The sequence below is a fragment of the Chionomys nivalis genome, chromosome 1, assembly GCF_950005125.1.
Source record: "Chionomys nivalis chromosome 1, mChiNiv1.1, whole genome shotgun sequence".
Taxonomy (NCBI): Eukaryota; Metazoa; Chordata; class Mammalia; order Rodentia; family Cricetidae; genus Chionomys; species Chionomys nivalis.
In genome coordinates, this window is record NC_080086.1 from 79,639,563 (window position 1) to 79,664,505 (window position 24,943).

Here is a 24,943-nt window from a genome sequence, read left to right on the forward strand (position 1 = left end):
GAGACATCTTTGTAGCAAACATACCTCCTGAACATTGCGGAGTTACTTAACCTGTATGTACAGTGAGGGCAGCATAATGCAGATGGCAGAACAGCCTGGAGGGAGAGTGTGTCCAAGAAACTCATCAGTTGCCCTGTAGAGTTAAAGTATTGAAAGACTAGGCCTAGTGGTGCCTAGATCCGGACAACTTCTAAAGAGATGCATTTGCTGATAGGTGTGATTATACATTAGGACTGCAAGTGACTATGTGACTTAGGGCAGTTTTAGCAGCCTGTCAAAGAGTGATGAACTTGAATTAGTGATGGCAGAGGCTGGGCAGATAGCAAAGGCTGGCAACATAATGAGTATTCTCTGAAATACCTTTGAGGTTTGAAACTTGTTTGGTAACTTGATGCAATAACATGGCTGTGGAAGTAGGCTTGGTATCAGGATACTGTGGCACTGGAATTTATCAGTTGGTATCTGAAGTGGTTTTCTTATTTGTTTGTTTGTTTTTTGAAACAGGGTTTCTCTGTGACTTTGGAGCCTATCCTGCAACTAGCTCTTGTAGACCAGGCTGGTCTCGAACTCACAGAGATCTGCCTGCCTGTGCCTCCCGAGTGCTGGGATTAAAGGCCTGTATCACCACTGCCCGGCTATTTACTTATTTATTTAGTATACAATGTTCTGCCTGCATGTATGTCTGCAGTCCAGAAGGGGGCACTAGATCTCATTATAGATGGTTGTGAGCCACCATGTGGTTGCTGGGAATTGAACTCAGGACCTCTGGAAGAACAGCCAGTTCTCTTAATCTCTGAGCCATCTCTCCAGCCCCCTGAAGTGGTTTTCTGGTACATATGGAGTGGTGGGGACTTGAGAGACAATCTTAAATAATAATAATAATAATCTATGGGTGAGGAGCCTTGTGTTTGCTTAAGAAGCTTGCACATCTCTGTGGGTCAAAGCATCCTGGAGGTTCTGATGGCATAGAGAGGGAAAACTCTGGCATGCTCCTAAGGGTGTCTGCTGGACCACTGGGCCTGCTGCTCCCTGTAGTTAATGTTAGGGAGTCATCACCTGTTCCGCAGACACCTGTTCATGACAGTGAGCGAGTTACTGCTCAAGAGCCCGTGCTTGGAGTAGATGGGTTGGTCCCAGCAGTCTCCTTGGGTTTGTGTGTATGCTGTGGTAGGATAGATACTTTCTGTCCTGCCAAAATTATCATCAGAATTCTCTTTTGTTTTTAGACTGCCTTTCTGCAGGTGACTTGGTGTGCATGACTTCCTCCAGATGCAGCAGGCTTTTATAGACACTACTAAGGGTTGTCAAATATTTTGATTAGTCTTTAAGCAAAGTAGTAAGATGTACTTGGTGCTAAAAATAGAGTATCCTTTGAGAATGACTATCTAGGGAACACATTTATAGTTAATAATTTACATTCTGACCTGGGTTGAGAGAGATATTAGAAACATGTTTCTTATTAGGTATTTTATTTAGTCTCACACTTTTGAGAATTTTTTTATGTACTTGGAACTTATAAGGATTTAAATAACTGAACTATTCTGAAAGAAACAGAATAGCTCCTTCAGAATTTTCTTTTTAGGAAGGTAGTTTAAATTCTAGGTACATAGATTCTCATCCATTGTAGGAAACTACAACATTATTGATACTCAAAGTACTTGCTGGATTGTAGCTCAGAGCCACAGAGGAAGTCTTAGATGACTCAGTTTTCAGGTATCTCTAAGCACGTACATATTTTTGGTATCTACTATGTTACCTGAAGAGAAAGCTCTTTCCCAACTGATGTTCCTAGATGTGAAGAGGTTTTGTGTATGCATGAGGAATCTATAGGCTGTTGTTACATAAGACTCCTCTGGCTTGTTAAGGTTTGTTTTTTTTTTTCTTTTTTTTCTTTTTTTTCTTTTTTGACTTCAGAGCTTTATTGTGCAGGACAGAGGGCCACAGTTCTGCCTGCCCACCCCCGGACTTTTAAATTGCTATTTCTCTGAGATCCCTGGTGACCCCCTTCATGATCTCCATTGGAGTTTGAAGAGAGTATAACTGTGAAGGCTCAAAGCTTCCTTCCTTAAACATGGGCAGTATTATATTACACTTTGCCTTTACATTGGTGTTGAAAACCACACTGGAATTTATCATTAAACTACATTTATTTTTCCTTCTTAAATGTTTTTGCTACATAATTTTACTATTCTTGTGACTTCTTGTTCTTAATTTTGTGGTGTATGCAATGTCATCTCCCTTCAAAGGTGGCAGAAACAGTTGGTTCCTTAGGAGTAGATTTGTTGTTTAAAAATCATATTAACAGAGAACAGTCTAAAGTAAAAAAAAAAAATAGACTGTTAAACCCTATGAATAGATATGAGTATGCAATTTCTACAGATTCAAAACGTAGGGTTTTGGAACAGCACAGAGGAGAACAAATCGTGGCCTTTCTTGAAGGGAAAAGGAACAGTTAAAGGACCAACCAGACAGTCCCCATCTATTAGGTGGTCTGTATATTTGTGCAAATAAGACCTAGGGCATTCCTGTTTGCAATGGAGCCTTCAGGTTAATTGTGTTTCCTTTTTCAGAAGATTCTTGAAAGGATGGTGGCTTAAAGTCACAGACATACCAGTCGGGGTTAAAAATTGCTTGTTTCAAAAGCCTGTGTTACTTGTAGTGTGTGTTTCTGCAGAAACTTTTAGTGTAGCTTTTTAAAGTGCCAAATGATAGATTTTTTTCTTTAATGTTTTAAGTGTTCGTTTTTCATTTTAGTATTAGATTTTTTAAAAGATTTATTTATTTATTATATATACAGCATTCCTTTCATGTATGCCTGCATGCCAGAAAGGGGTACCAGATCTCATTATAGATGGCTGTGAGCCACCATGTGGTTGTTGGGAATTGAACTCAGGAACTCTGGAAGAGCAGTCAGTGCTCTTAACTGCCAAGCCATCTCTCTAGCCCCAGTATTAATTTTTTTTTATTCTCTGAAAATGTTAACAGAAAAGAAGTTCGTATTATGTAAGAAATTCTCTGGCTTTTTTGTTATTGTGGATATAAAACATTGAAGTTTTTACTTTAATGTGTTGGCTATTAAAGTATTTTAGTCCTTGAATTCTTGATTTTTTTTTTAATTGAATTTATTCATTCACTGTTTGCTAGCAAAGTGTGTTGGGCTGTTTTTAATTTTCTACCTCTTCTTAGAATTCTGTTTAGGGTTGTTGGGGGGCTAAAATGAATAATAATGAGATTTTTAAGCATCTAAAGTGTATGTTACTATGTGCTAGGAATCTTAACTAGTGTTGTAAAAGTGCTAGGTTTTCTCTTTTTTTTTCCTCTCTCAAGACAGGGTTTCTCTGTGTAGCAGCTTTGGGTGTCCTGGAACTTGCTTTGTAGACCATGCTGGTCTTGAACTCAACAGAGATCTGCTTGTCTCTGCCTCCTGGGATTAAAGGCGTGGTGGGTTTTCTTAACATATAAAATAATAGAAAAAGTTCTGAGGCAAGTGCAAGTTGAATTGTAAAGGAAAGATTGTACTTTTGGTGATTCTAAGGTTTGCAGAGTTAGTATCTTAAATATGGCTTGGAAGACTGTAAGATTTGAAAGAAGAAAGCAAGGAAGTGAGCTTTTCTGCTAGGATAGATAACAAAAATATAACCCATGTTAAAGAGTGAAGGACTGACTTGGTTAGGGTCAGTCCTCTTCCCGATATTGAGGAGAGGTCAGGCTGGTAAAGATGTATGGATTATGAATTCTGTCCAGCAGGTGATAGACGGAAGCGAAGACGTGAAATCAGGGGAGGATTAACCTGACATCATATAGGATGACAATAAGTGGTGGTGGTCACGGACAGAGAAGTGGGAGCTTTGCTTATGCGGTGGTGACTATATTTCTTATACTGAGCTGAGCGCTTCACGTGCATTTGTGTGTCCTATGATGCTAGTATGTTGTTGTCATTGAGTTAGGGGGAAACTGAGGTGAAGAGATGTTGAACAACATACCCTGAATATATAGCCTGGAGGGCAGACCGAGGTTTGGAAATGTTTTCAGTTGAGAATTTGATCTTAAACTTTACTTGAAAGTCAGTGAGGTATGGCAGGTCTAGTAATGTTGGGGTGAAATGATGGGTAAAAATTTAATGGCATTGCCCAAACTGGATTTCTGCCACTAGATGGAGCAGCTAACATTGAGGAAACAAAATGCTGAGTCTTAATGCTGACAGTATAAAAAGTGAGATAGCTAATATTTTTAAAAATAGTTCCAGGAAACCAGTTGGAACTGCCTTTTATGTCAAGTTAACTGGTTTCAGGAATGGAAAGCGGTAGCACAGCTGTGAGGTCTTGTGCACAGACAGGTCTGCAGCAGCAAGGACAGTGAGGCAGCAGTTAGTGCAGCCTTTGGCCTCGGATGCAGAGCCCAAACTGCAGCTTCGTTTGGAAGTAAAACTTGGAAATTAGGTGGCAGAATGTGTCCAGATCAGGCCAGCGGGACCTTCCTCTGTGGGAAGCCGCAGAACCTACACTCAGGGACAGCGTAGTGGCTATGGGTGTGGCAGGAGACTTGGTACCTTCCTATGAGCTCCAGGGAGGATTGTGGATGGGAACCATCACCTATACACGCCCTGCCCAGAGTTCTCACACCAGTACATTCACAGTTTTGCCCTTCCTTCCTTCCTTCCTTCCTTCCTTCCTTCCTTCCTTCCTTCCTTCCTTCCTTCCTTCCTTCCTTCCTTCCTTCCTTTTATAGCCCATTAGCTGCTCAAATATGTTAAGAAAATGATACTACTTTCCTTCCCAGGGTCAGGTCCAGGCCTTGTCATTTGGTTTGAGCTGTTCACTCTTACATGCGTGGTATGTGGCAGTCCAGATCACTCCTCAGCCCCTTCCTCTGACATTTCCTTGACTGTTTGCAGAGTCAGACAACAGAGTCTGGGATTACCTTATTTGATGGTAGAAGTTGACCTTTGAGTCCTCCACCCTGGACATTTTCCCATCATAGGTAGTGTGTATAAGCTTTTTGCTTCAAGTTCCTTAAAGAATATGGATAGTTTCTTGAAATCTGCTCCCATTAGGTACTGTATAGTATACTACTTGATGCAGTAAACTCAGGTTTGGAAGCCCCTCTCTCCAGGATTGAAGAACAAGAATGCCTTTAAAAGGTGTTTTCTGTTTTGTGGCAGCATCACAGCTGGAGTTGGTGGGAGATCTTTTTTGCTCAGAACATAATGGAAGGGTAACTAAGCAGCCGTGTTTTTTGTGGTGATTGTTGGTGTCTTGGTGAGGATGAAGGCCAGCATCCAGAATACAGGTTACCTGTCTAGAAGTTGGTTCTGGGAAGTTGATGCCTCATGTTTGAGATCAGGTCTGGCTTTGACTTCGTTGGTGCTACATGTTCACCCACTCGCAGTAAGCAGCCCAGGCCCTGGTACAATGGAGCTTCCCCTGTGCTAATCAGTGGCCACTGGAGTATGACTGTGTGTTTTTAATTGTGTGGTGTTGCGGTTTGAGCAATCCTTTGTCCTTGGAGTTGCTTCACTGCCTTCAGCCTTTTATGAACTAGGTCTTACCCCACACCCCAAATAAGTTACCATGCTGTGGCTGCAGCCGTGGGGTTTGAGTAAGAGGCAGTCTGAAGGCTGGCCAGTGGCATTGGATGCTGGTGACTAAAAAAAAGCCTGGAACAGGCCTTGTGGACAGGAGGCTTCTTTTGCGCCCTCAACTCCACCCTTCTCTAAATTTCAGTGTCATTTGTAGTTTGGTGCCTCCCGTTGGCCCTGCCTGCTGTTGCAGAGTTGGTACATCTTTTAGAGCCCCTTGCAGAGCTAAGGACTGGGTTACAGTCCTTTGGCCATATGAGTGAGAGAACTGCTCTAATGAAAAGATTTTGGAAAAAAAGATCTTTGTGCTTAGTTTAAAGTAGTGATTGGTGATGAGTGAGTGAAGCTGAGTACAAACTAAAGTTGTAGTGTATGATGAATGTGTCCTTCTGTAGTAGAGGATGGTTATTAAGAAGAGTAGATAAGCCGGGCGGTGGTGGCGCATGCCTTTAATCCCAGCACTCGGAGGCAGAGACAGGCGGATCTCTGTGAGTATGAGACCAGCCTGGTCTACAGAGCTAGTTCCAGGACAGGCTCCAAAGCCACAGAGACACCCTGTCTTGAAAAACCAAAAAAAAAAAAAAAAAAGAAGAAGAAGAAGAGTAGATAATTGTTGTCTCTGATTAAGAAGAAAGCGCTAAGTTGAGCTTTGAAGTACAGGTATGACTTTATTCTCCCCCCCCCCCCCCCCTCTCTCTCTCTCTCTCTCTCTCCAATATAAGAGGAAATGGTGATTGCAAAGCAAGGAAGACTTCCCTAAGAATAAAATAAAACTTACCAAACTATTCTCTACCCCAAATAAGAGTGATAAAAGTCAAAATACAGTGTGCCATGGCTGAACTATATTGAGGTATTTGTTAAAGTGTAGTAAAGTATCTTGACCTTTAGAAGCTCTTGCTTTTGAAGTTGCAGTAGGAGCTGCTGTAGTCTCTTCTGTCTGCCTGGCTCAGTCCTTGTTCTGTGGATCCTTTCCCAGCCAGGTGTGTACACTGCAGCCAGGTGAGGGGGTGGGGGATTGGTTTTCATTAGAGCAGTAGGGAAGGGAGTGTGCTGGATAGCTTTATGTCAGTTTGACACAAACTAAAGTCATCTGAGAGGAGGGAACCTCAATTTAGAAAATGCCTTTTATAAGATCAAGCTGTAGCAAGCCTGCTGGGCATTTTCTTAATTAGAGATTAATAGGGGAGAGACTAGCCTCTGGTGGGTGGTACCCCACTCCTAGGCTGGTAGTCCTTGGTGTTTTTTAAAAAAAGCAGGTTGAAAACCAGTGGTGGTGGTGCAGGCCTTTAATCCCAGCACTAAGGAGGCAGAGGCAGGAGGATCTCTGTGAGTTCGAGACCAGCCTGGTCTACAAGAGCTGGTTCCAGGACAGGCTCCAAAGCTACAGAGAAACCCTGTCTTAAAAAACGAGAGAGAGAGAGAGGGAGGGAGACAGAGAGAGACCAACCCAGGTTAAACAAGCCATCAAAAGCAAGTTTCCATAGCCTCTCAGCTGCTGCCTTCAGGGTCCTGTCCGGACTGCCTTTGATGGTGAGCTGTGATGTGGAACTGTAAGCCAAATAACCCCTTCCTCCCCCAGTAGCTTTGCTCCCTGTGTTTCCTCACAGCAGTAGTCACCCTAATTAGGAGAAGGGTGTCTGGTGGTTGTTCCTGGAAGGAAGCTAGTCTGACATAGGAGACAAAGCACAGGTGTTGAGAGAAGAGGGAGAATCTCTGAGGCAGTTATCCCCTGCCTACCACTTTCCTTAAATTCACTTTGCTTGGGTAAAACCAACGTCTTTTTATATGAACCAAGCGTCCTAACTAAGCACTAAATGATCTGTGGGTCCGTCCTTATTGGGCATCAGCACTGGCGTGGAAGCACACTACCTCTGCCCAGAGGGGCACTGCATTGGAGGTTCGCTCTCTCTGCCATCTGTCATATTACATCATCTGCTCTAGTTATAAGGCCAAATTTTTTCTTGGTAAAATCCTGTTCCAAACTGAATGAAGCTACATTGTTTAGATGAGAACCGTTTATTGAGTTACAGTGCAGGCCACAGAAGAAAGCCTAGAGCTTGGTAGTCAGGTCTCACAGGATGAGGGTCAGATAATCCCTCTAAACTGGAGGAGTCTCACTTTACCTCATCAGGAAGATGGAAGATGAAGTACTGGGCTTGATCTAGCCCCCGTGGCAAATTAGGCCAAGAATCATAAAAAGACCTATGCAGCAAATTGTGCAAATGAATCTGTAATTGGATCCAAGTGGTGTGTGTATGAGAGAGTATTATTTTAAGAGAAGCAGTCTTAGCTATGTAGCTTAAGCTAAACTGGCATTGAACTCCTCAGGATCCTTCTGGGACTAGACAAATTTGCTGCCATACCCAGTTTAAGTGATTTTTAAATTAAGGATTTTGTCGTTCTTTTATTTGGTTGTTTATGTTTTCTAATGGCTCAGCACATAAAAGTACAAAATGCACAAGCCTGATGACCCGAGTTTGACCCCTGTGCTCAGGGTGGAAGGAGAGAACTGATTCCTCCAGGCATGCGCGATGGCTCTCATGTGTCTGCCTGTTTCCACAAGTACATCATACAGACACACAGCAGCAACAATGAGACTTTAAAAGTTGTGTTTTCTAATGTAAGCTGTTTTAAATGTGGCGTCAGAGTTGGTGGCAAGGACTAACTCAGATTGACCTATTGCATGTTGGATATTTGTTATTGCATGAATACTTGTGGAACATTTCGTGTACATTATTTATTTATATCATCTTGAACAACTGTTTAATTTAATCTGCATTCCAGCAAGTGCCTTCCTGGGCATGGGTGTGAAACTGAGGTTTATGTTAGAGCCGGAGAAAAAATGGAAAAGCTGAGCTTAAAACCTAGATCTGAGACTTTAAGGTCCCTTTCTCTGCTAGAATTCCTTGGGAGAAGTGATCTTTAGGGCCTTGAGAGCACCTGCTATATGCACAGGCATCTCTCTCCCCTTGTAGAATGGTAAAAGATGTTTGCCATCTCTGGGAGAATAAAATCACTGACATTCTTCTGTTCTGTTCTAATAAGGAGACAGTGGGACAGCAGATTGGACCGTGAGATCCTTGGATGGGGTGTGACAGACGGGGGTTATGGAGTATGTTTATCCTTTTTAAGATCTCAGTGTGGGGTGTGGCTTATGCCCTTGTGCTTGTAAAGTAAAAGCTTACTAGTGTGCTCTATCTACCTTTCTCTTCACTTTGAAAACCAAAGCAGAGGTGTGAGTGTGAGTATTGTACAAAGGAGGCAGTAAGATGTCAAGAAAGATGGCGTTGGAATCTAGATTCCGCCTCTACTGCTGCAGCTGCCGCTGCTGCTCTTCTGAGTTTACTCACAGCCATAGCTTGGGAAGCACTGCTGTCTACTCTATGCCTCCATACAGGTGTATTTCCTCATGGATCCTGCGTTTATTATCAGCTTTACAGGATGTTGCCAGATATTTTCCTAGGGGGTTTTTATACCAGTTTACAGTCATGCCCAACCTGTTTGGCAGTCCTGTTCCCTCATTTCTCACTACATTTGCAAATCTTTAAAGATTAACCAATCGGTGGGTGAAGTCATGTCTGGTCACACTCACTTTACCTTTCTGATCTTCTGAGGTGGAGCATCTTCTCACATGTAACCTTTAGGATGGCCTCCTTTGTGAATTTCATGTTCTTTTTGCCCGTGGCTCTCCTCAGTCTGTCCATCTCATGAACTGGGGAGTTTGCTTCCATATCTTCTGAACTTGTAATCTTTGTGAGTTAAGTGTGAAGTAGCCATCTTTTCCCAGTCCAGGTCTGCTTGCTCTGTTGGGAGTCCTTTGGAGTCTCTCTTTCTAACCCAGATTAACCAGATGTTGAAAAAAAACCCAGTTCTTTGTAGGTGCAGCAGTGACCTGCAGTGGAACAATTATTGGAGTCATATGTCAGGTTTTTTAAAAAGTAGATGGGAAGCTTTAAAATAACATTGCGAATTGACACTTAAGAATTAAAACAAACACTATTTTACCATGAGCTGTTAGTAACTATGATTTATGAATGTATTTGGTGAGCAATGAAAACTAGTCTTTAAGTTGATTTGGTTGAATTCATGAGATCTCCAAAGAGATAGTCCTAGATTTAGTGTGTTGTGAATTTCTTTTTCCAAGCTTTATTGCATCCTGTGCAAATGGACATGCCCTTGAACATGTGCTTTGCCTTTTTTGGTCCTTCCTCCCTGGGTAAGAACATCATGTCAGGCTTCTTTTTTCTTTATTGACAAGGTTTCTCTGTGCAGTCCTGGCTGTCCTGGAACTCACTCTGTTGACTAGGCTCAGAGATCTTCAGGCTTCAGCCTCCCAAGTGCTGGGATTAAAGGTGTGTACCACCATGCCTGGCATATTGAGACAGGGTTTTGCTGTGTAACCCAGGTGGATTCTGAATTCAGGATCCTCTGGTCTTTGCTTCCGAAGTGCTATGTATAGGTTGGTTCTCATTGTTTTAAGAATATGAAAGGAAAAAGTAAAGCAGACGATGCTAATAACAGACAGGTATTTCTTTACATTAGTGCCTGTGCTGGTATACAGTGTTGCTTGATTTCCTGGGTAGCTATGTAAATGTGTTTGGTCACCTAGTAACAGGCTGGAAGGAATGCCAGTGATGCAACAGTGAGTAAGAATCTGCAGTTATCCTCAGGGGGTACTATCTGTAAAGGACGAGTCTACAGTCCATGACCCTAGAGAAGCTGAGTAACAAGGAGAACCTAAGAGAAGCATATGCAGATCTCCCTGGGAAAAGGAAATAGACAAGATCTCCTGAGAAAATTGGGATTGTAGGAGTGGGGGAATGGAGGGCTGAAGAGGAGGAGAGGATAAGGGGAGGGGGAGGAGAACTTGAAGAAATGGGAATGGAATTGTTGAGATGGGGGAAGGATAGAGACAGAACAAGGAGAAAATATCTTGATTGAGGGAGCCGTTATGGGGCTTGCAAGAAATGTGGCATTAGAGAAATTCCCAGGAATCCACAAGGATGACCCTAGCTAAGACCCTAAGCAGTAGTGGAGAGGGTGCCTGAACAGACCTTGCCCTGTAGTCAGATTGATGCCTATTTCAGATGTCACCATAAAACCTTCATCCAGCAACTGATGGAAATGGGCAGAGACCTGCATCAGAGCACTGGGCTGAGCTCCCAAAGTCCAGTTGAAGAGAGGGAGGAGTGAGAATATGAGCAGAGGTGAAGACCATGATGGGGACACCCATTGAAACAGTCTACCTGAGCTAATGTGAGCTCACCAACTCCAGCCAGACAGGGAAGGAACCAGCATAGGACCAAGCTAGACCCTCTGAATGTGGGTGACAGTTTTATGACTGGGGGCAGACTGCTGGGCCACTGGTAGTAGCACCAGGATTTGTCCCTGCTGCTTATACTGGCCTTTTAGAACCTTTTAGAATCTCTCTGGATAGATACCTTGCTCAGCCTAGATATAGTAGGGGGAATGCCTTGGTCCTTCCATGGACCAATGTGCCTTGCACTCTCAGGGGAATAGAAGGGGAGTGGGAGGAAAGGTGGAGGGGATGGAAAGAGGGGAGGGAGTGGGAACTGGGATTGGTGTGTAAAATGAAAAAAGATAGTTTACTTTTTAAAAAAAATAAAATAAAAAAGCAAAAAAAATAGTTATTCATCACCCCCCCCCCAAAAAAAGGAAAAAGAATCTGCAGTTATAACAAAGGGAATTTGACTTGTTTTGCATCTCAACATCTGTTTATAATCTATAATGTGCAACCGGAACATAAAACTGTGAAAGGTTTTCCTATCTTCCTTAGTTGTTTTAAGTAAACACGGTAGAAGGGTGTTCAGAAACATGCATTGTTCTTGCTTGTTTTCCAAAGTGAGCAACTACATTCCAAAGCCTCAATGTGACTAAGTATGCCTCTGCTGAAGCGCTTTTCCAGTTTTCTTTCCCATGTAGTAGTAACCATAGTAAGCCTTTAGAAAGGAAAAATGTGAAGGCATCCTTGTAAAACTCCATAACATTGTTTAAATACTATACTCAGGAATCGGCATTTATTTTTGGTATGTATCTTAAAGAAATTAAGTATCCAAATAATTTCATTATGTGAGCAGATAGTGTTGGTGATAACTGTTGGATTATTTTAAAAGCAGCTGTAAGGGGGAGAAGGTGGGAAGAGGCTTGGTCTGACCTTAGGCAGAATGTCTATTCACGCCGGGTGGTGGTGGCGCACGCCTTTAATCCCAGCACTCGGGAGGCAGAGGCAGGCGGATCTCTGGGAGTTCGAAGCCAGCCTGATCTACAAGAGCTAGTTCCGGAACAGCTACAGAGAAACCCTGTCTCGAAAAACCAAAAAAAAAAAAAAAAAAAAAAAAAAAGAATGTTTATTCATGGCAAGGGGGCATCTTTATTACTCACATGTATGAATGGCTAAAATGCCTACAGAGGAAGATGGGATGTGGCCTCTTATATGGGCAGAAATGACTTCTGTAGTCCTCAAGAAAGCTGGGAAGCGTAGTCCTTCAACAGAAATTATTAGTGACTATTAAAATTCTGCCAGTGATCTCTGTGAGTTTGAGTTCAGCCTGGTCTACAGAGCGAGTTCCAGGACAGCTAGGGCTATTACACAGCGAAACCCTGTCTCGAAAAACAACAACAAAACCCAAAAAATTAAAAAAAAAAAAATCTGCCAGTATGCTAGGCATTTTGCTATCTATATACTCTTAGTCTGTACTTGTGAGGAAGGCAGGAGGTCAGGAGTTCAAGGTCATCGGTTATTACAGGTGTGTTGGAAGGCAGCCTGGGCCTGAGAACTTGTTTCTAAAAACAAGCAAACTGGTAATACATATTAACAAGTAAAATGTCTTTGAAAGCATATTTATTTTCCTTGGTTGTTTTCCTTCTTTCCTGGGGAGTTAAATACCTGGTGACATATTAATAGGAGGTTGATAAGATTGAGAAGTAATTATTAGATGAGTTATTGCCACCCTGGGGGTTATGTGTGTTCACAGACCAGTGAAGGGTATAACTCTAAATGGTTGCTGCTTGTTACATAAGCTTAGGCATGTGGAGAATTATTGGCATATTCCTGAGTTTGTAGTAGATCACATCATTAGATACCCATTATTTTATTCATTTGAATGGCTTCTGGGGTAGTAAAATAGCCCTATCATTCTTTGAGTTTCTAGTAGAGTTCAGAAGAATAAACTACCCCCTTGTGTTTTGGTTATTATAGATAGCACAGAAACTATAAATGACTTTGTTTTAAAGTGTCGGTGGCCTGCCCTGAATCAACTCTCAAATACAGGGTATCTGATAAGCAGAAGTAAAACTCAGAATCTTTTTAGGTGATGATGGTTCATTAGTAAGTAAGTTCATATGTGCATTATTTTAGCATTTAAGTTGTTTGTGTTTTTCCTATTGGTGAGGCTAAGTTCTAGCACAAGAGATTGTATTAGAAAATAAGGATGAGTGAGGGCTCCTGAGACCCCACTCTAGCTGGGGAGCTTTTGGCAGTTTTTGACTGCTGGAGGAAGGAGAATCATTTTTCTTCACTGTTAAATGACCCATTCTCCAGTAAATAACCCCACAGGTGTTTTCATGCAAGTAACCCTCAGTTTTTTTTTTTTTTTTTAGTGTTCGCCCTTGTTTTTGGAAAATTTTTGTAATGATAGCTTGGAAGCCTTGGGTTTCAACACTTGTCCTTTTGACCTTGGTGCTTGTCACCTCCTCTCTGTGCCACCTGAGCTGTGTTTGGTTCCTTGTGTGCCAGACAACTCTGCGCTGCCCTTCCCCGTGTGGACGGCAGTCTTCCGTAGGTCGCAGATCCAGTTGTGTTCACCGTTTTGAATGTACCTTACGTCAGTTTCAGAGTCTGCAGTGTACTCTGTGAGTCCAAACTATGTATCCATAGCTCAAGTGTGGGCCTGGTAATAGTAAACTGCTCTTTGCGCTCCCTGTCTGGCTCTCCCACCTCCTCACTCCCAGCCTCAGAACTGCAGTTGTTGGGCTGTAGCATGGTTTATTTAACAGTCCTGCGTTGATGGAGGGGTGTGTGTGTGTGTGTTTCTGTCCTTTGCATTACAGATAGTGCTGTACTGAGCATGCTTTTAGCAGATACTGTAACACATTTCTGAAAATACTGCTCTAGTAAAATGCCCACAAATTGGTTTATTGGTTTCAGTTTCACAGAAGTCAGTGTTAAATCTATACATTTTCCCAAAGTGCTCCTCAAGTTACTTTTACGTTTTTATTATGTGTGATTATTCCAGCAGTAGTTCTCAAGAGTGAAAGGATTTAAAAGATGCACTAGGAAAGCTCCTGCCTGTGATTGTATAAATGAGTTGAACTGATACCAAAGTAAGATGCAAACCTTTGTTTCTTTCTGTTAGGTGTGTGAAAAAGAAAGTCACTTATTCACGATTCTTTTCTGCTTCCCCCCAGAATTTTGACTCTGACATTAGCAGTGTGGGAATAGATGGCTGCTGGCAGGCGGATAGCCAGCGACTTCTCAACGAGGTGATGGTGGAACACTTCTTCCGACAAGGAATGCTGGATGTAGCTGAGGAGCTCTGCCAGGTAACCGCATGCCAGCAAAGCAAGGGAAAAATAAAGAAGGCAATGCTGTGGAGTTTGCATTATCTGCAGATGGGACTTTGTATGTACCTCAGACTGTAGATAGGTTTGTAATTTTTTAATACCATGAGTAACTTTATTTTGCTAGGAAATTTTTTTACGTTCTTAGAAGTTATGGTGCTGCAATTTAATGCCTTAATTGCCCTTCCCTTACTTACATAGATCTAATCTACATGTGAAGTAGAAAGTAGAAAAAGACAAGATCTCCTGAGTAAATTGGGGGCATGGGGACCTTGGGGGAGGGTTGATGGGGGGAAGGGAGAGGCAGGGAGGGGAGCAGAGAAAAATGTAGAGCTCAATAAAAAAAATCAATAAATAAAAGTCAATAAAAAAGGAAAAAAAGAAATTAACACTCTTAAAGTTAAACATCTGAGTTGTTCTTTCCTTATTTGGAATCTGACAGGTTGGTTTCTATCTAGTCAGTGTGTCAGAAGTGATGATATTTTTCCTGTGTGGCCCAGGCTGTCCCTTTACTGCTCCCGTTTCAGCTTCCCCAGCACTGCGGGTGCACTGTCCACTCCTGTTTCCTCCTTTGATAGGAAAGGTTAATAGAGCAGAGAAGAGGAAAGACACAAGATTTTAATGTTTGTTTTTCTGATCTAGTAAAAGTGTATCAGATGAATTGCAAACTAAAATTGACTCCTGGTGGGCCTTGCTCGGCTTTTCTGTTAGACAGGAACACCATGAGGATGGTAGTAGTAGCTGCTGTGTGCTGTATGTTTCCTCTGAGCCACACCCTGTTCTCCTCTCCACTCCACTGTGAAGTAGCAGTTGTTGCTGTTCTACACATGAGAAGTGTGAGGTTTGGAGAGTCAAGGAATGTGCCCAGGGCTGTTTGGGGAGCCTTTCTGAAGGAACTGGGATTCAGTCCCTTTTTCATTTGTCCAAACTCCACTCCGTTGCATTTTTGTTTTTTGTTTTAAAAATGAAGAACTCAGAAGATAAAATAATTTAAAGGGAATCAATCATAAACCAATCTGTAAGCTGGTCTTTTCTATTTGAAACAGTTGAGATAAATGGCACTCGGGTCTTTCTTCATACCTTTTGAGGTGTGTGTATGTGTCCATACACATCTTACAGCAAATTATATCACTGAGAATTGTTTGTTTTTTCGTGTGGAAAGAGAGGTAGTAAGCGAGGTTCTTAGCATCTGGCCTGTGAAGTTCTCAGACACTCCTTTAGCTCTGCAGCTTCCGGTGTTTCCTCCTCCTGTGACAGACCTCAGCTGCACCTTGCATCCTGGGAATGAGTGTGTGCTTGCAGTTCATTGGCCTGAACATGCAGAACCACACTCAGCTTTAGTTCGTGGTTTGGTGCTCAGCTCAGACTTGGTAGAAGCATAGTGGTGGGGACAGTCTGCCACAGAAATGTATGCTAAAGGGAAATTGTCTTTAGAGCCCTGCATTTTATAACCTAGATCAGCCTTTCCCATTGCGAATGAATATCCTAACAAGTTGTTGCTCCTGTTCCTTTTCCTTCCAGGAATCTGGACTGTCTGTGGATCCAAGTCAAAAAGAACCATTTGTGGAGTTAAATCGAATATTAGAAGCATTAAAAGTCAGAGTTCTGAGACCTGCTCTTGAGTAAGTTACTCTGTCTCTAAGGTGCTGCGAGGGGAACTCTGTAAGAAAATATTTGTAAAACACATGAGACATACTTAGATAGGCCTATTTTATCTGGTAAACTTCAGGAGATTCAAGAAAGAACACTTAAATTTCTTTTAACCAAGTGAAATATGGACTATATAATACGAGAACCTGGCAGCCTGCTTAACTTAACAGGTGATCATGTTTCCAGAAGAGAAAAGGGCTTCCTTATCTGTGCTGAAGCACTGCTTTGTGTAGGCTAGCATTATAACTGAAGCACCATTGTTTTGACAATCTTCATGTGATATTTGAGCTTCCATAATCTGCTCGGGTGCTGTGCTGTCATTTTGAGAAGTGATTTAGTTGGTTATGAAAACTAGGTGATATTCATGAACAGAGCAGAAATTCTGTATAGAGATCTGGGGTCGGGGAAGAAGGAAGGGAACTAGTTATTTGTCCCATGCTAAAGTCTCCGACTCGATTACCAGGATATTTATAATAAATAATATAAAATGAAGATAAAAGAACAAGATAATCAAAGTAGAGTCCTGGGGCTTTAAAACTTGGATGATCTGAAATCGGTATTTATGTTTGGGAATAATCCATGTGGTGTTTTAATTATTAAAACAGGCAATTGTATTTTGAGGTTTGGGTGGAGGTTATTGCATAGTTTTCTACATTTGATAAGTTCTTTTTAAAATTTGAGTATTTCTAGAACTAGCCCAGATGAGCAGTTGAGGGCTCTTATGTTAATGTGTGTTTTCTGATTTCTGTACAAAAATTAAAAATATAAGTGATTTGTTCAGAACTGAATTTTCTTAACTGTATCTTTGTAAGATGAGTTTTACTGTTGTATATTGTGTATGAGGACTACTGGTTTTAGTTTGCTTTTGGAGAAAGGGTATTGCTATTCATAGCCCTGACTGGCCTTGAACTTGTGATTTTTCTGTCTCTTAGTACCCCAGGTGCTGGGATAACATGTTTAACGTATAGTGTGGGTTTTTGGGTTGTTTTAGACTGTGACACAGCTAGGAGTTAAATTTAAAGAAGTTTATCTATGACTTTTTGTTTACAAAATTAATATTTACTCTTAGATAAAGAGTGAGGGAGCCCAAGTACAGAAGTGTGCCGAGCTTCCCAGTTCTACAGTGATAAGGGTTGTTCTTCAAGAGATATTTTTTTCTCCAGTTGTTTTTTGAGGGTGTTCACCTAATTTGTATTGATTGCTTACTGTGTGACTGTGCTGAGTATTTGAACTCCTTTAGCTTTAGAAGTGCTCACCACTTTTCCTTTTGGAGAAGGAAAGGCTAAGTGATTGGAAATTGTCTTTGCAGTTACTACAGTAACTAGCATTCAAAAGCAAAGTGCTGTGTCCCGTGAAGCCAGCTGGTTCCTTGTTAAAACATCAGAAAGAATATTACCTTGTTAGATTTGAAACAGTTGGGATCTGGCTTCAACTTTGTGCATTTATGGGAAAAATTTTGTTTTTATTTTATTTTTTAAAAAAACACTTCAGGAGTGTTTTTAAAAGCTTTGAGTTGCCTGTGACTCTGAGACAGTTCATGGGCAGCTGATCAAAGTAGAAGGTGGTTTAATGTACACTTCATGAGCATGGAGTCAGTGTAAGAGATTGTTATAGAAAAAACAGTATTCACAAGTTAAAAAGTTTGATTCTGGCCTCCCTTCAAAAACATTACTTTGAGAAGCAAGTGGATTTCTGTGAATTGAAGGCCAGCCTGGTCTACAAAGAGTTCCAGGATAGCCAGGCTGTTACATAGAGAAAACTTGGTCTTGAAACTGCTCCCCTCAATTACATTGTTAAGTGTTTATTTTATATGAAACTGTTGTAGAAGATTAAGATGTGTTACATTTGTTTATCCTTTGGAATATTTGTTTAATGATGCAACGATGTGTTTCTTTTTTTTATGTTGCAGTAGTTTAAACTCTGAAGCTATATTGCTGTGCCTGTCTAAAACACATGATTGGTCTAATAAAGAGGTGGACGGCCAATAGCGAGGCTGGAGAAAAGGATAGGCAGGGGTAGCAGGCAGAGAGAATAAATAGGAGAAATCTGGGAAAGATGAAGGAGCAAGAAAAGAAGGGGCTAGCTATCCACCTACACAGCTTCTGTGTAGAAATATTGAAAGGCAAAATCCTAGAGTCAAAAGTGGATGGGATAATTTAAGAAAAGCTGGCTAACAACAAGCCAAATTAAAGCTAGACATTCATAAGTAATAGTAAGTCTTCATGTGATTTATTTGGAATCTGGTTGGCTGCCCCCAAAAGAGTTAAGAGTAGAAAACAGTCAATAACATGAAACCTCTATATTTGAGTTTAGGGTTAACATTAATTATCCCAAATATATGTACCAGGTTTAAAAAGAATTAGAAGGCACAGTAAAGTAAAAATGTAGTGTGAGATTTCACTTCCTTACTGTAAGTCACCCAGTATCTCACTACATAGTCAACCACTATTAACCTTTTCTTGTGCATCCGTCTGGATAAGTAAGTCTTCAATGCTATAGATATTATATTGGTTGTGGGATGTCTATATGTCTGGGTCTGTTGTACAGATGATTGCATACTGTTCTATATCTTGTGTTTTTTTTTTTAACTTGAAAAAAAAATCGAACTTCTTGTCTATATTGGAATAGACAAAAAATAATTTTTTGTTTTGTTTTCTCAAGTGGCTGCATAGTATTTAAGTTTATACCTGGATTTTGTTTAACTTCTTTTGGTTAAATCTTTGGTTAAGCCAAAAGTAGTTAAATAAAACTCAGGTATATTGATAGATATTTGCTAGTTTCAAGCATTTTATATAATAATCAGTACAGCAGTGATTAATTTCTTTTATTTTCATTGTGCCTTGCTCAGTCTGTAGGGTGCCTCCTTAGAGCATTGGGTCATGGTACATTTAAAACTTGGATTGAGTTTTTTTTTTTTTTCTGCCAGGGTTTCCTCTATACAGATTGTTCCAAAATAAAACGACGCCACAGGTATAAAGAGTCCCTTCAGCAGGTGATGGTGGTGCACACCTTTAATCCCAGCACTTGGGAGGCAAAGGCAGAGAAACCCTGTCTGGGGGTAGGGTGGGCAACAATAATAGTAATAATAATAATAATAATAATAATAATAATAATAGTAGTAGTAGTAGTAGTAGTAGTAGTAATAATAACAACAACAATAATAAAGTCTTTGCAAGTTTGATAACATGTATGTTGTAGGAAAGGACAGCATCTTAGTATATTCAGTTTGCATTTGTCTTATAAGGAGTTTACCTGTATCTTCTGTAGATAGGCTTAATGCATTCATGCTGGCCCAGATGCAGTCTTTTGGCTCTGGGGGACGTCTTAAGAATCACTACTGATGAAAGGTGACCATCTTAGATCATAACATGATTTCCCAGGACCTGTCAGAGAGTATTCCTCTACTGCCTCTGTTAGTTGCAAGACCCTCCACAGGACACCTTGAAGAACCAAAAATAACTAAATGGTTATAAGGAGGAAGAAAGAAAAGTAAAGGTTGCAGATTTTTTCACATACAATAGGAAAATACTACTTTGGTTTATATAGCTTAAGGGTTTTAGGTGGGACAGGCTACCAACAATACCAGGCAGGTTGCCGAATCTCTTAAGGCCAGAAATTAGGTAGGAAAGGGGAGAAGTCGGAAGGAAGTGGGATGAGACTGACTGCCTTTGTGGTTTCATGGTATAATATTTGATTAGTGGTCTTATAAATGAGAGAATCCTTATTAGACCTAAGAGAAACTATAGTATGAATGAATAAAATACAGTTTTTTAAAAATAGAAAGCAGGTTAGAAAGTTCAAATGGAGGAAGCAAGTGGAAGCACCTGATGATTGGAGATTTGAATAATGTACTGAGTGTACAGCAGTTCTGCTTGAGGCTAGAAAGATGGTTTAGGAGCTCAGAACACTCATTTGCTCTTTCAGAGGACCTGGGTTTAATTCTTGGCACCCACGTGGTGATTTACAACCAATTGTAACTCCAGTTCCAGGGCATTTGATTCCCTCTTCGGCCTCTGGAAACCATACTTGTACATGGTACACAGACATACATGCAGGCAAAGCATTCATACAAAAATAATTTTTTAAATTTTAAATAGTTAGTGATGTCCATTTCTTGCTCTTCACTTTGAAGCTTTTCACTGGTGAGCAGCCTTTCACTTTAGGCAGCTCTCAGTAGCCACAGACAGCAGAGGAAACAAGGCTCTTCTCATGGGGAGACAGTGGAGAAGGACATCCAAGGTTGAACAAGTTGGAGTTTTCCCCCTAGAGTTTGAGTTCCTTCTTCTTATCCAATTAATTGACCTTAATTCTGAAAAGACCAAAAAAGAAAGATGATCCATTTTAAACTAATTCTGTTTATATGCAAAATGATGGAGAAAGAACACTTCAATTAAAAAGAGGCTAATTAAAAAGAATGGGGTATGGTGCACACACCTAATCCTAGCACTTGTAAGGTGGAGGCAAGGAGATCAAGAACTCAAAGTCATCATCTGCTGTGTGGGAAGTTAGAGGCCAGTCTGGGTTACCTGTCTCAGAAAACAGTGTAATGAGGTATCAGCGACAAGGTTACAGAAAAGTAGGGAGTCTCGAAGACAGAAGAAAACATTTGAGGTGGCAACATCTTTTTCTGTTTCAAATTTACTGCTCATGAAAGTTTATAGAAAATTCAAGCCTGGTCCTCAGGAAAAGAATATGCATAATCTCTGTCCTACTGAGGGCTTTGTATTGGAACAAAGTGGGCCTGTATGTCTGAGAACCGCATGTGCAGTTGAGTCTCTGCGAGTTTGAGTATTTTTTGTTCTTGTGAGATAGGGTCTCAGGTATCTTTTAAGTTGGCCTTGAATTTCTGATTGTCCTGCCTCTACCTCCCAAATACTGGGATCAGTGGTCATCTTGTTTGTGTTTGTATCATTCACATGTGTAATACTCTAGTCTCCATCTCCTCCCCCTGTTCTTTTTGAAACAAAATTTCACTAATGCTATCTATATAGCCCATACTGGCATCAACCTCCTCAGTGTTGGGAATACAGGCATGCACCACCACACATGACTGAGTTCTTTTAAAGAAAAAATAATTAACATGTTATTTAGTGTGTGCCTATGTACATGCGTATATAATTTATAGAAGTTTGTTCTTTCTTTTCCCCATATGCACCCTGGAAATTTCATTCAGATTGTCAGTCCTGGTGGCAAGTGTCTCTACCCACTGAGTAATCTCACCTCTTTGTTTAATTTCTTAAACAACTAACAAAAAGGACAAAGGCTAGAGAGATGGCTCAGCAGCTCAGAACACTTAACTGCTCTCTGAAAGGACCTACGTTTAATTCCCAGCACCAACGTTGAATGGCTCACAACCTTCTGTGACTCTAGCTGCAGGGGATCTGACACTCTTAAAGACTGCACTCATTTGTATATACACAAACATAGACATAATGTAAAAAATAATAATAAAATCTTTTTTTAAAAGATACATCTCTCTGAGATAAGAAAACATAAGTACTTCTAACAATGGAATTATCCAGTAGCCAAGATTTCTCTATTTGAAAATACCCCGTTTGTGAAAAAAATTCATACACTATATTTTGATCATGTTTTTCTCCCTCTCTCAATTCTGTCAAGATCCTCTCAGTCTCCCTACCTATTCAACATTATGTCCTGTTTTTCTCTTTCAAAACAAAAAACGAGAACACAAGAAGCACATATCCACAAAAACACACTAAAAGGAAACTTGAAACAAAATAAGCAAAAGATAAAAAATAAACCAAAAAGTGCCAAAACAGCTGTGTGGTGGCGGTGACTCACACCCATAGTTCCAACACACAAGAGGCAGAGGCAAGCAGATTTCTATGAGTTCAAAGCCAGCCTGGTGTACAGCGCGAGCTCCAGGACAGCCAGGGCTACACAGAAAACCTTGTCTTGGAAAGACAAAGCCAAAACAAAGCAAAATGAAACAAAAAAGTCTACAAAAAACACTATTAAGTTTTTGTGTTTGTATTGGCCAACTACACCTGTACATGGGGCATCTATCTCACTGCCTGTACATTGTCCAGCTGAGTGTACCTGTGTTCATTTCCACCTACTGACAGAACTTCTGTGATTGGGTGAGTGAGACAGTCATCTATGAGTATAGCACTGTATCATTAGGAGTCATTTTAATGCTGCACTTCTGTAGCAGAGTAATAGTAGATCTCTGGTTCTTGGCCGTGTCGGATCAGTTTCCATCTCATGTAGTAGGCCTTACATGCAATTAGAAAGCCATCGATTGTACCCATAACATTTATGTTGTTATAGCACCAACATACCTTGCAGGCACATCATAAAACTTAACTCCAAATGGATCAAGGACCTTAATGGAGTTAAGCCAGGTAATAATATGGATCTATTTACAGAATTCTACACCTTCTACATGCAGCCATCTGGTTTGACCAGAACCATTTTTTGAGTCTTTTCTCTGGTGCATATTTTTGACTTCTTTGCTTTTTATCAAAAATGTGCAGAATTATGTGTGGGTTTTAATTTTGATTCATTGGTCACCATGGATAAAACCTTATGCCAGCTTCCATATGTTACTGAAGATTATTTTTTCAATTTCTGTGAAGAATTGTGATATAATTTTGATAGTGATTGCATTGAATCTGTAGATTGCTTTTGGTAGGATGGCCTTTCTCATGATATTAATACAGATCCATAAACTTGGAGAACTTTTCATCTTCTGGCATCTTAAAGTCTTTATTATACACATCTTTGACTTGCTTGACTTATCCCAAGATCTTTTTCTTTTTTCTTTTTTTTGAGGCTGTTGTGAAAGGTGTTGTTTTCCTGATTTCTTCCTCAGTTATTTATATATAGGAAGATCACTGTTTTTGTGCATGTGTATGGGGGGATGTATGTTAATTTTGTGTCCTGCTATAGCAGATACCAACTATAGAAGTTTCTGGGTGGAGTCTTTAGGAACTTTTATGTATAAACTCCTATCGTCTGCAAACAAAGATACTTTGACTTTTTTTTTTCCTCCTTGATCTCCTTCAGTTGTCTTATTGCTCTAGCTGAGTCTTCAAGTACTATATTGAAGATATATGGGGAGAGTGAACATCCTTATCTTGTTCCTGATATTAGTGGAAATGCTTAAGTTTCTCTCCATTTAGGTTAATGCTGGCTGTGAGTCTGCTGGAAATCACCTTTATTGTGTTGGGGTATGTCCCTGTACCCATAGTCTCTCTAGCACTATTATCCTGAAGAGATGCTGGATCTTGTCAGAGTCCTTTTCTGCATCTAATAAGATGATTGTGTGGTTTCTGTCTTTCAGTCTGTTTATATGGTTGATTATGTTTGTTGATTTATATGTGTTGAACCATCTCTGAGATGACTCCAATGTGATCATGGTAGATAACCTTTTTGATGTGTTCTTAGATTTGGTTTGTAAGTAATTTGAGAAATCTTGCATCTATTTTCTTAAGGGATTTTATCTCTAATTTTCTTTTTTGTTAGGTCTTTGTGCAGTTTTGGTATCAGGGTCATAGTGGCTTCATAAAAAGAATTAGTAAGTTCCTGCAGTTTCCATTTTTGTGGAAGAATTTGAGGATTATTATTATTTATTCTGTGAAGGTCTGGTGGTATTCTAAGTTGAACATTCTGGCCCTGGATTCTTTTTGTTTGTGAGATCTGTAGTTACTGCTTCTATTTCACTAGGGGCTTGTAGTTTAAGTTGCTTATTTGACTTTGATTTAACTTTTATATCAAGTAATTCACCCATTTCTTTTAGTTTTACAATTTTGTGGAGTACATATTTTTGGAGTATGTTCTTATGATTCTCTGCATTTCCTTGATATCTGTGATAATGTCCCTCTTTCATCTCTAATTTTATAAATTTGACTCTCCTCTGTGTCTTTTGGCTAATTTGGCTAAGACTTTGTCACTTGTTGATTTTTCTCAAAGAAGCAAGCCTTTCATTGATTCTTTGCAAGTTTTGTTTATTTCCCTGTTTCTATTTCATTGATTTTAGCCCTGAGTTTGATTATTTCTTGCCTTTTCTTTTTGAATAATATATCTTCTTGTTCTAGAGGTCTCAGGTATGTGTTGTTCATATGAGAGCTATCTCTTTTTTTTTTTTTTTTTTGAATGTAGGCAGTTAGTGCTGCGAACTTGCCTCTTAGAACTGCTTTTATAGCATCCTATAGGTTTACCTGTGTTGTGTTTTCCTTTGTATTCAGTTCCAAAGTTTTTTGGTTTTCTTCTCAGTTTTTGTCTTTACCCATTTTTTATTCAGTATTGAGATTTGTTTTGTGTCCTAGTATGTGCTCAATATTTGTAAACAGTTCCAATAACTGCTGAGAAGAAAGTATATTCTTTAGTATGTGGATGGAATGTTCTATAGATGTGTCCTGGGGTCCACTTAATTTATGGCATTATTTAGCTTCAGGATTTCTCTGTTTAGTTTTTGTCCATATGTCTGTCTTGTTTGTTGGTGAGAGGGGGGTGTTGAAGTCACCCACTATTATTGGGTGAGGGTTAGTATGTGATTTTAGCTGTAGTAATGTATGAACTAGGTGTCCTTGTGTTTGTGGATAGTTGTTTAGAATTCCTGTACCTGTTGGTGAATTTTCCCCTTTGGTGAATGTATAATGTCCTTTCCTACCTGTTTGATTAGGTCGAGTTTGAAATCTGTTTTGTCAGATACTAAAAATAGCCGCAATTACTTGCTGCTTGGGTTTATTTGTTAGTAATACTTTTTCATTCTTTTTCCCTGAGGTTATGTCTATCCTTCATGATGAGGTATGTTTCTTAGATGCCACGAAAAGATGAGTACTATTTTTTTAAAATTATTATTACTATTCAGATTTATAATTTTGTGCATTTTTGTCTGCATGTCTGTCTGTCTGTACATCATGTGCATGCTTGGGATGCCTTTGGAAGTCAAAAGAAGGAATTGAGTCCCTTGGAACTGGAGTTAGATTGCTGTGAGCCACCATGTGGGAATCGAACCCAGATCCTCTTACAAGTGCAACAAGTGCTTTTAACCACTGAGCACTTTTATCCGGACCCTGAATCATGTTTTATGATCCAGTCTTACTGGGATAATTGAGATCATTGATGTTGAGAGTTATCAATGAGCAGTGTTTATTGATTCCTGTTACT

General features: G+C 40.2%; 1 protein-coding gene across 2 annotated transcripts in view; it reads left to right on the top strand.

Annotated features, from left to right (window-relative positions):
• The window catches only part of Rmnd5a (required for meiotic nuclear division 5 homolog A), a 66,790-nt gene that overhangs the window by 13,171 nt on the left and 28,676 nt on the right, over window positions 1-24,943 (top strand). For both annotated transcript variants that reach the window (XM_057767593.1, XM_057767585.1), the window contains exons 3-4: window positions 14,006-14,140; window positions 15,680-15,780. In XM_057767593.1, coding sequence (XP_057623576.1) covers window positions 14,006-14,140; window positions 15,680-15,780 — 236 coding nt within the window. The remainder of the gene's footprint in view (window positions 1-14,005; window positions 14,141-15,679; window positions 15,781-24,943) is intronic.